At 56.7% G+C, this 10,889-nt stretch overlaps 1 protein-coding gene across 3 annotated transcripts; it reads left to right on the top strand.

The window, feature by feature from the left end:
• Positions 1-2,549: 2,549 nt before the first annotated feature.
• Positions 2,550-10,810, top strand: Phospho1 (phosphoethanolamine/phosphocholine phosphatase 1). Of its 3 annotated transcripts, none has more exons than XM_060386886.1 (3): positions 2,550-2,772; positions 7,172-7,283; positions 9,105-10,810. In XM_060386886.1, the coding sequence occupies exons 2-3, from the start codon at positions 7,239-7,241 to the stop codon at positions 9,861-9,863; spliced, it is 804 nt and encodes a 267-aa protein (XP_060242869.1). In that variant the 5' UTR covers positions 2,550-2,772; positions 7,172-7,238; the 3' UTR covers positions 9,864-10,810. The 3 variants fall into 3 exon arrangements, with proteins under 3 accessions (XP_060242869.1, XP_021497285.1, XP_021497284.1); XM_021641610.2 differs by lacking the exon at positions 2,550-2,772 and adding an exon at positions 3,720-3,961; XM_021641609.2 differs by lacking the exon at positions 2,550-2,772 and adding an exon at positions 3,722-3,961 and having other exon boundaries at positions 8,987-10,810.
• Positions 10,811-10,889: the final 79 nt, after the last annotated feature.

Below are 10,889 nucleotides of genomic sequence, written 5' to 3'. Positions count from 1 at the left end.
AGGACCAGGTCAACCTCAGCTACACAGTGAACTGGAGTCTAGCTTGTCTGGAAACACACATACCTGGTGTGTTTCTATAAATGACTATAGATGAGGCTGGGTTCCAGGTCCCCCTACACCTCAGAAGAACAACAAAGAGGAACAGACAAGCCTTCTCCCCTAGGGCCAGCACCTTTTTCTTGATCAGAAGGGGACACTTCCTTCTGATTAAGAATGCAGTTGGAGGATGGGGGATGGAGAGCTAAGTGGCTGGGCCGTTAAGAGCACTGGCTGCTCTTCCGGGAAGACCGAGGTTCGATTCTCAGCACCCACAGGCAGCTCACAAGGGTCTGTACCTCCAGGGCCAGAGGATCCAACACCCTCACACAGACATCCATGCAGGCCAAACATCAGGGCACACACAGGGAAAATGAAAAGTTGGGGGTCCTAAGGGGTGTGGCTCAGTTGGAAAAGGGGTTAGTGCCCTCAGGCAAGGTGCTTTCTTAACATCCCTAGGTGTCTGCCTCTGTAAAACTGGAAACACTAAAGCCACCCGCCAAGACGCTGTCCAGATCACGTGGCCAAGGTCACCCAGATGGTTCCTGGAAAGGTTAGTTAGTGGTCTTCCTCCCTCAGGTGGGCCATGTGAACTGAACCATCCGTCCCTTCATCCGAGCAGGCGGTGACCTTGGATTCCTGGCTTCTTGGCTTCACCACTGAAACCTCGGACAAGTGACTCAGCCTCGTGGTGAGGCTCGGCTGGAAAGCTCCAATCTGGCCACCTGAGTCGAAGCTCAGCATGGACTTGAGCAAGCGCTGTCACCTCAGGTGACTCTTCACCCTCTGCCTCTTCGCTCTCCACCAGGTCGGGTGACCCAAGTCCTAAAGTGAAACTGATAAGGAGCACGAGCTTCGACTCTGTGCTTTGCTGAGCGTGTGCCTGGGATGCCTGGCTCACTCTTCCCTCCCGTCTCTGTCCCCATCTTTAGACACAGGGCTGATGGCCCCATTGGTTCACTCTCCGTTAAGAGGAAAAGAAGATTGAAAGATGGACAAGGGATGTTGTGAGCGTTTTAGCTTGTACCTCGCAGGAGCAGAGGGGAAGGGAATGGGATGGAGTGTGTTGGGGGGGGGAAATAGGCATTTTCCCCCCCTGTGCTGGGGCTAGAGATGGCTCAGCAGTGGAGAGTGCTCCTGCTGGCCTCTCAGAGAACCAGAGTTCAGTTCCCAGCACCCATACTGGGCAGCTCACCTATCTTACAGTCACTGCCTGTATCTCCAGCTCCAGGGGATCCGAAGCCCCTGGCCTCCAACCGGTACCTGTATGCTCATCTCAAGCATATACCCATATACACGCGTAGTTTAAAATAAAATAAAGCTTTAAAAAGCATCAAAGGTTTCTGTGTCTGGGCCTGCGAGTGTCAGTGGTAGCTGTTCCCTGGCATGCCCGACTGTCCTTCCAACACCACTACACTTATTTCACTAAGGCGCTCTGCAGGCCGCACAGGTGAGTTCTGGCATCCCCGTGACGGGGCTAGAAGGCAGAACAGGCAGCAAAAAGTGAGATAATTAGTGGAGGCCAAAAGTCCTCTACCAGCTCTCCCTGACAACATCTGTGAATTTGGAAATGAGGCTGAGCTTGCACCAGAGAATCAAGACAGGGTCTTACTATGTAGCTCTGACTTCACCGTAACTCATTCTGTAGACCACGCTGGCTTTGATCTCACAGAGATACAAACAAAATCTAAGAGCCGGATTCCTGAGCCATGTCTGTAATCCCAGCACTCGGGGAGGCAGAGGCAGGCAGATCTCTGGGAGTTCAAGGCCAGACTGGTCTACAAGTGAGTCCAGGACAGCCAAGGCTACACAGATAAACCCCTTGGAAAAACAGAAACAAACAAACAGAAATCTAAGGCCTCTAGAGTCAGTACCTGGGTGTGAGTCACAGAGCTAAATAAAACAAACAGGAATTGGGTGGCTGGTTGCTGGCACATGCCTTTAATCCCAGAGTCCCAAGTCTACAGGGTGACTTCTAGGACAGGCAGGGCTACGCAGGGAAACCCTGCCGGTCTGGAAAACAACAAAGACAAACATGGTCTCCGCCAACATTTACTTAAAGGAGAGCAAAAGTGAGAGGCATACTGTGAGGTCCTAGATAAACCAATTGGGCTGGAACCCCAGCAACTACCATCCCTTAACTGGATGGCCCAGAGCAAGTGCAGCTAGCTTCGATTTTCTTCTTTTCTGACCGCCACCGTTTTGGTAGGAGAGTAGGGATCAGATCACGGATCCACACATTCAGGTCTTTCCAGCACCTACCCACTGCTCTCTGCCAGTACATACAGGACTGGCATAAGGAAAGGTTATTAGCGGCACATGCCTCGCTCGGGAGGTGGAGACAGGAGATCAGAAGTTGAAGGTTATTCTGGACTATAAAGCAAGATCCAGACTAGCTTGGGCTACACGGAAGTGTCTCAAAGGTTGGGGGCACTGCAGGGCAGAGACCAGATACAACACAGCCGCTGAAGACCGTGCGAGCCTGTCTTTGGCAGGGTGTGGAGAGAAACAGCTTCTGCAAGAGGAAAGATTGCAGAGTATGGTGACTCAGGCCTTTAATCCATCAAACCGGAGGCAGGGGGATTAGGAGCTCCAGGAGAGGACTAGTAGGGTGGGTAGGTGAGCTCAGCACAAGCTATAAAAGACCCCAACTCAAGATTTTCTTTCAAAAGGGCCTGGCAAGGCTGAAGAAGCATGAGCACCTACTATTACTAGTTGGCCTCTGACCTCAGCAAGGTAAGGTGAAGGGCCACAGCTGGGTTAGGAACAGGGGCAATGGAGAAGTCACGGGCAAAGGTTTAAAGGATGGAGGGGTGGTGGATCAGGCTCACAGCCTTTCTATCTGCCCTTGTACTGGTAGAACCATGCATGGAGTACCGGTATTCAGAGCTACATGTAGGAGGAGGGCTGAAGTTAAACCCAGGCCGAGGTACCCCTCCTTCTCACCTACAGATCCCGTCCTGTGACTGGGTGATGAGTTCTTGTGTTTGAACTCTTGGGCAAACTGTTTCTCCTGGGTCAAGGGCTCGGGTCACAGTCCGGCTCAGGAAATCTTAGGCTTCAACACCTCTTCTCTCTTGATCTTAATTAACTTCGGTGTCCTGAGGGCTGGGAAGGATGGCAAAGCTCCCCCGAGGGGGAAAAAAAAAAACAGCGGGAGACGGAGCCAGGAGCGCGCACCCTCGGGACTGGAGAGAAGGCGGGTTATTCGCTCCACTGGGCTCCGCGTCGGTCCTCCAACTCCGTGTTTACGCGGTGCTGCGTGAGTCCCTCCGCCCGCAAGCCCGAGTGCCCGGGAGTCTGGGGGACCGGGTTCCGAGGACGCGGCGGGTCGCCGTGGCTCCTCCGGGAAGGGCCGAGGGCGGTGAGCCCCGCGCACGTGGAGAGGGCGCCGCTCGGCTCCTCCCGACCGTCCGGCGGGCGGCGGAGGGGCCGCATGCAAATCCCCCGCGCCGAGCCCAGCGAGGGGGGGGCGGACAGGGTGACAGTGACTCACGCGCGTGCCCACGCGCACGCAGAGGGTGCCCCGCACCCACGCCTGTCGGACGGGACGCACCACGCTCCACCCGTCCCGCCCGCCCGCCCGGTCCCACCGCCGCTCGCGCGGCCTCGGGGACAGCCGGGAGGCGTGGCCCGCGGGCAGCCCGCCCCTTTGATGTGCGCCGGCACCGCGGTGATTGGCCGGGCGCTTGTGACGTGCGGGGACTGCGGTGGGCCCGGGTGCTGCGGCAGCCGCAGCGCCCGCCGCGGCTCGAGCTCAGGCTCCCCGGCATTTAAAGGGAACGCAGCGGCGGACCCGGGGATGGGGGCAGGTGGAAGGGACGGAGCAGAAGCACATCATCCACAGTCCCTCGGGGCTGGAGGGACGCGTGAGCCGGAGCTCAGAGATCCGGGGGTGGATAAGACCGCGTCCCCCCCAATTCCCGTAAGCACCCCTTGCTCCATCCTGCCCCTAGATCCCTTAACTAGCCCCCTTCCCACTACTTCCACTCCAAACTCGGTTGGGACACACAGGGCGACCGCCGCTGCCCTGCGTGAGTCCTGGGGCTGCGGGAGGACCGCAGTCTCAGTGTTGGGGTGGGGGCCGTGTGGAGTTTGAGGGTGTTTCACGCGCTTGGTGGTGGGGGTAATCCCTGGGGCACGGAACTGGCCCCCCCTTCTTTCCCAGGTTCGTGGTGCTCAGTCCCCTCATCTCCGGGGACTGTCATAGCTCCCCGCCACCCACAAGTCTTCCCTTCTCCCCGGCCGCGCACCCCCCGCCCGCATTAGAGCGAAGCGCCGGCCAGCTGGGGGTGTGCCAGAGTGCCTGCTTTCCAGTCACCTCTAAAAATATCTCTCCTGCTACCCCACCGGCAGCTGCCGTCTCCCTGCCCCTACTCGGTGAGGATCACCTCCGCCTGTCCACCTAGTCAGGGCACCCCAGAGGCGACGTCTAACCCCAGATTCCTCGCTGGCACCAGGGCACAGATCATTACTCCCTAGCTAGCCAGGACAGGGGGCATTCCAGAGCCTCCCAGCAGCCGGGGAAGGTTCAGCTAGTTTCTCCAAGAGACCCCAGAGTTAATCCTGTTTGGGATGCTGTTTGACACCGGTGATGTAAGCTGGACCTCTCTGGGCCTTTTTTTTTTTTTTTAAGGGTTCATGAACAAGAAAGGGGTTCCTGAAGTTGAGAGGGTTAAGGGCAAGAATCCCAGCTTAATTGTCGGATCTAATTTCTGGTGCCGGACATATTTATTCTTGGAGCCGAGAGGACTTGTTACTTTTCTGAAGTCCTCAACCCCATTCTCAGCCTGCATGTTTCTTCTGGAAGACTCTCCGAACTTTCCTATGGGCTCTACCCTCTCCCCAATTAGGAGAATTTCAAGCTTAGAGCTCTCTCTCTCACTCACACGAACTCCTACCTTCCCACAGACTTAACCTAAGCGTATCTGTGTCGAAGGAGGGAGAGAGCGGGCAGAGGCTGTGACCTGATGTGGAGTCAGGGACCACAGAGGTTGATTTTAGGTGGGACTAGAAAAGAACTACCTTCAGCCCCTCGCAGCTCTAGCTGGAGAAACTGAAGAGGTCCTGTCCTCATTCTCCACCAGGGACTCTGGTAGCACACACAGGATTTTTTGTTGTTGCTGTTCTGTGTGTTTTTTGTTTGTTTGTTTGTTTGTTTGTTTTTTTTTTAAGACTGGGTTTCTCTGTGTACCCCGCTGTCCCAGAACTCACTTTTCATGTAGCTCAGGCTGGCCTCGAACTCAGATTCTCCTGGCTGGCCCTCCCTCTCCTGCATCACCAGGCCAAGCAACTGCCATTGGCCTTTTTGAATGCTATGGAGGGAAACAAGAACTAGGGGTGAGTGGGGCAGGGATGGGGTGTCACGGTGAGGCTGCTTTAGTGTCTGGGAAGAAACCAGGGGTGCCTGGCTTTCTTCTGTGGGCATGAGAAAGAAGCAAGGTTATGCAAACTGATCTTAGCAGAGTATTTATCACACGCCTGAATCCCTGTACTCTGGAGTCTCAGAACTAAAAACAAACAGTATCAGATTAAGGGCAGGCTGTATAAGGCCTGAAAAGCCCTGGGGTCAGTACTGACTGGGAAATGAAGGGAGGGAAGGGAGAAGCAGAATGAGAGGAGGGAAAGTTGGTCTCCGTGGGTGCTGGTGACTATTTGTATCTTCGTGTCTTGTGTCCGCCCCTTGCTTCTTTCCCTTTCTGCTGCTTAGTCCCCTCTCTTTGAAATGGTTTTGTGTAATGGTTGTGGCGCCCCCTGACTTTTCACCTCTAACTCTTGTCTTGGGACAAAGGTTGTATCTCCCAGGATTCTGACAGTGACTCCTCGCCCCGATATCCCTTGCATGCCATTCATTCCCTTGTCCCCTTCTCTCCCATTATCTCAACAATGTTGGGTCTCACAGGGCACTGCTACTTTTTGCTAGTGAGCTTAACGTCCTCCCAGTAACTAGCTCTAAATTCTTTGGGGGCGAGGAACACCAAGAGCTACTTTCCTGTCTCTGCTGAAAAGCTTTGCTGTGAGGATGCGAGGGTGGGCAGCTATCTAAAGAGGGTTCCAGACTCTGTGTCTTCCTGGTCCTATCATAGTCTATTCTGGAGGCAGTTGCCTCTCTGCTGCCCTGGGATGGCCAGGGAGTGTCACCTTGACAAAGTCAGAATTTACTTGTGCCGCCCATCGCCACCACTAGAGGGCAGCAGTCAGCTAGAGCTTTGCTCTCTCTGGTATCTTTCCAATTCCAAGCTGTATCTTTCCAATTTAAAAGGGACTGGCCTCTGGCCTCTCGACCTGGGAGGTGAAGGGGTAGGGGAGTTGGGCGGCAACGGAAGCTGTAGATGGTATGCTGTGTGGCTGCACTGATGAAGGTCGTAACCAAAAGATCAGACCGAGTCACCTAAACTCCAGCAGAGATTTCAGCCTGGCCTGCTGGTGAGACCCCTGAACAAAATTAGTGTTCCTGTAGGGCCCAAGGCTCTCAGCCTCTATCGAGACAGTAATGCCGTGTTCATGAACCAAGTGCCAGCCTGTTCAAACAATACAGCCTCTGGGAAGTGAGTTAATCTCTCTGCCCTCTGCCTTCGTGGGTCTCATGAGCCGTGAACACCATTGGGAATAAAGGTGATCGGTAAACTGTGATGCGCCCCATTCACGTGTGGGCATAGCTCATCCACGGGGAAGAAGCCCTGGACCAGACTCAGATCTGGTCTTAAAAGCGTCTCAGCCCCTTTGAGTGAATGGCCTTTGGGCAAGTCCCTTTCTTAGCCTGTCTGTGTCTCCAGTGATGCCTTCTGTAACCTCTCTGGGAAGCCAGGGAACTGGCCAAGGGTGCTGCTAGTAAGGAGCATGCCCTAAGTGTATGCTTACTCCTGCTGATGACACGGGAGTGTTTCCTGGGCTTGATGGAAGGAAGAGAGAGTCAGAGGGGCATGAGTGGGGAAAGGGAAGGCAGTGGATAGACACTCTGTTTTGAGACAGGCTCTCTCTACATAACGCCTAACTGTCCTAGAACTCACTCTGTCGACCAGGCTGGCTTGGGCTCCCAGAGATCCGCTCTGTCTGCCTCCCTCCTGAGTGCTGAGATTAAAGGTGCAGATATGGACTTTCATTGTTTTTTTTTGTTTTTTGTTTTTTCCCCCAGGAGCTCTAGATGACAGCTGGAGACCAACAAACTTTCTAGAGGTGGTACTCAGCATCCTGTGTTGACAATGAGCGGGTGTTTTCCAGTTGTTGGTCTACGGTGCCTATCTAGGGTAAGTGGGACCCTTCAGGATGAGGCCTCAAGCCCCAACTTTCCACCCTGGGATAGGAGGAAGCCCTCTCCGGCCCCTTTCATATTTGCACTGTCCACTGGCTCTCTGTGAATCCCTGAAAATTTCTCTGCTCTGCCTCCTGATGTCTCACATAATGGAGATCCCAAGCCAGAGATTCCCACAGACTGGTGCTAAAACCCCATCATCCTGGAGGTGATGAAGTGGAAGAGATGGTTCTCTGAGGGAGGCAGGTAGCCAGGTTCCCAACACAACTCTGAAATGAGCTCGAGCTGTTTTATAAGGTGTGCCAGGCCCCCCAGCACCCCGGAAGTAACAAGAGCCAGTAAGCGCTTGGGGTGTAGCTGGGTTGGTAGAAGGCTGTTCATCTCAGCACTGGGAAGGTCTTGAAGGCTGGAGAATCAGGAGTCCTCAGCTACACAGCAAAGTTTGAGGTTAGCCTGAGCTGCACGAGACCCATTCTTTACAAAGAAAGAATGTGGGTGTAGGCGTGTGACCGGAAACCAGGTTCCATATTGGATACTTAGCACACTGGCATAGGAATCGAACGCTGGGCAGGAGTCAGAGAGTCAAGCAGTGTGACAGGGATTTTAGGATTTAGAGGGTCTTTCACTCTGCCCTCCATGCAGCTGCTGGCAAACAGGTGGGCTGGGACCTGTAGGTGGGGGAGATCCTGCTGTGTCCATGTGCTTGCTTCCCTTTGGGCGCCCCCCCATACTTCCATTGTGCCCCCATCTCCCACGCTGTTCCCCCTTCGCCCACCATCTTCCAAAGAAATGACCCTGACCCCAAAGTCTCACTACTTAGGGCCCCCCACCATGTTCCAGCAGCCCTACAGGTCTGACTTCATCCTAGGAGTCCCCTCCCCCGCACCCCATCACCGCCCCTCTCTCCCTCCCTCCCTCCGTCCTTTCAGCCACTGCTGCTCTCTCTCTCCTCTCCCCTACCTGTCTCCCAGGTGTGCCGTGGCCTGGCGAGGGGGGCTCCCACCTCCTTAAGCGCCATTGCTTCTCCTGCTGCCTGCTTGCTTCGGACTCTGGCAGAAACCCCACCCGCTGGCACGTGCTTCCCGGGGAATTGGCAAGTGACTAGCGATGGGCAGCAGCACAGGGCCCGGCAGCTCCCAAAGAGCCTTCCCTAGGTCTTGTGTGGTCTGCATACCTACCTGGTAATTTCAAGGGCTAAAACCTAGTTCTCTGGCCAAGGCCGGAGGAGGCTCAGGAAGCTGGCTTCCCAAGCCTGCCACTTAGCACGACATCCAGGCCCGGGAAAGCCCTGATACTCATTACCCCACCTGCCTTGGCTTTTCCTGGAGCCTGGCTCCTGCTTTTAAGACCCTTGATCCCACAAAGTTCAAAGGGAGAAGGAGGCTGCCCCCCCCAACAAGAACGATTCTTCCATCCAGTCTGCTGATTTAGAGCAGAAAGTGTGGGGTTCGCCCACTACTGTCTGCAGCACCCTCCTGAGCCTCAAGAAGTGATCCCTGACCAGTCACACCTGCTAAGTGAGGCCCGGAGATCTCCTGAGGGCAGCAGAAAAGGAAGCCTCTGGCTTCAGGGCTCCTTAGGATGTCCCCCTTGCGTCAACCCAAACACAAGTAGCTGAACAAACAGGCAAGCGACGGCGGGGTTGTGGGCCACACCTCGGCTCCATCTCCAGCTTAACCAGCCTTGGGTCCTCCTCAGGTCTTGGATGTGCCAGCGACCCTGGCCGTGGCCCGCTAACCAGCCTCTCCCTGGCCGGCTCCCGCCGCGCCGCCTCTCGCTTGCCTTCTCCTCCTGCTCCTCTTCCCCCTGCTCCCAGGACGGCAGGATGGCTGCGCCGGGAGCGCCCCGCTTCCTCCTGACCTTCGACTTCGACGAGACCATCATAGACGAAAACAGCGACGACTCGATCGTGCGCGCCGCGCCAGGCCAGCAGCTGCCCGAGAGCCTGCGTGCCACCTACCGCGAGGGCTACTACAATGAGTACATGCAACGCGTCTTCAAGTACCTGGGCGAGCAGGGCGTGCGGCCCCGGGACCTGCGCGCTGTCTATGAGACCATCCCCCTGTCGCCGGGCATGGGCGAGCTGCTGCAGTTCGTAGCCAAGCAGGGCTCCTGCTTCGAGGTCATTCTCATTTCCGATGCCAACACCTTCGGGGTGGAGTGCGCCCTGCGCGCCGCCGGCCACCACAGCTTGTTCCGCCGCATCCTCAGCAACCCGTCGGGGCCCGACTCGCGGGGACTGCTGACGCTGAGGCCCTTCCACACGCACAGCTGCTCGCGCTGCCCCGCCAACATGTGCAAACACAAGGTGCTCAGCGAGTACTTGCGAGAGCGGGCCCACGAGGGCGTGCACTTCGAACGCCTCTTCTACGTGGGGGACGGTGCGAACGACTTCTGCCCCATGGGGCTCCTGGCGGGCGGGGACGTGGCCTTTCCGCGCCACGGCTACCCCATGCACCGCCTCATCCAGGAGGCACAGAAGGCCGAGCCCAGCTCCTTCCGCGCCCACGTGGTGCCCTGGGAAACAGCCACCGAGGTGCGCCAACATCTCCAGCAGGTGCTGAAGACGTGTTGAAAGACCACCGCCAGCAAGGGGGTTGCGGGGGGGGGGGGGCGAGAACCGTCGGAGGAGGAGGGGCAGGACTGGAGATGGCCTGGGAGCGACTGGTTTTTGACTCCGCCCTCTTCCCTGCTTTGCCACGCCCCGCCCCGCCCCGGGCGTCCCTGGAATTCCCGTCCGCCCGTAGGCCCGGAGCGGAGAGTCTTGAGCTGTGCCCTATCTATGCAGTTAAACGAAGCGGTGGGCACCCCTTGGAAGGCAGGCAGTGCCCCTGAGCCGAGAGGAAGGGGGCTCCTGGCAGTTGGGAGAAGGAACACCTCCCGCTACTTTTACCTGCTGCTCCCGGCTGCGTGACCTCCCCCACCCAGTCTCCCTTGCAAACGGACTCAGGACCCCCCTCCCCCAATCCGCATGTCAGCACGGACTTCCTCGCCTAGACCTACGATGCTCAGGAGACCGCTCTGGGCGGGCTTGATCTTGCTTCAGCCACCGCCGCCCTACACTCTCCGCTGCGCCTCGCTCCCTCCCCGCCCACGCCAGACACCCCCAAAGGAAGAAAAAGCCAGAAGGAACAACCACCTCGTGCTGGTGGAACGAGGTCGAACCCAACCAGTGACCTCGGAGAGAGACAGGTCCTCTCCAGCCTCATCTACCGCAGCAAGAGACCAGGGACTCCACCAAAGTCCTCCTCCGAATCCCCCTGCCCCCTTCCGCCTTTATGGAACAGAAAGCCATGTTTTTAAGCAGAGCCAGGGAAACCCAAGCCCCTTCCCCCTCTAGTGTTTCAGACCTATAAAGGAGGTGAAGGGGGAACAAAACGGCTCTTCGTCAGTTGCGCCACAGTGGGAGGGAGAGGTGCTCTTTGCTCTTCCGGGGTAGGGGAGGCCTGACAAGCCCAGACCGAACATAAGCGAGAGGCAGAAGGCAAAGGATGCGGCGGATGGCTGCCTGTGACTGGCAGGGGTCTGGTCGGAAGTGGAGGACAAAGATGGTGAGGTCCTCCCTGGGCAGTCTGCAGGGCTGTGTGCATGACCTTGTTCC

This window comes from Meriones unguiculatus, chromosome 7 (assembly GCF_030254825.1).
Source record: "Meriones unguiculatus strain TT.TT164.6M chromosome 7, Bangor_MerUng_6.1, whole genome shotgun sequence".
NCBI classification, from domain to species: Eukaryota; Metazoa; Chordata; class Mammalia; order Rodentia; family Muridae; genus Meriones; species Meriones unguiculatus.
The sequence above is the reverse complement of the archived record's forward strand: the minus strand, read 5'-3'. Positions and strand labels throughout refer to the sequence as shown.

Excerpts from the sequence above, each read along its gene's own strand:
- Phospho1 (XM_021641609.2), top strand. The coding sequence starts at position 8,994 with ATGTGCCAGCGACCCTGGCCGTGGCCCGCTAACCAGCCTCTCCCTGGC.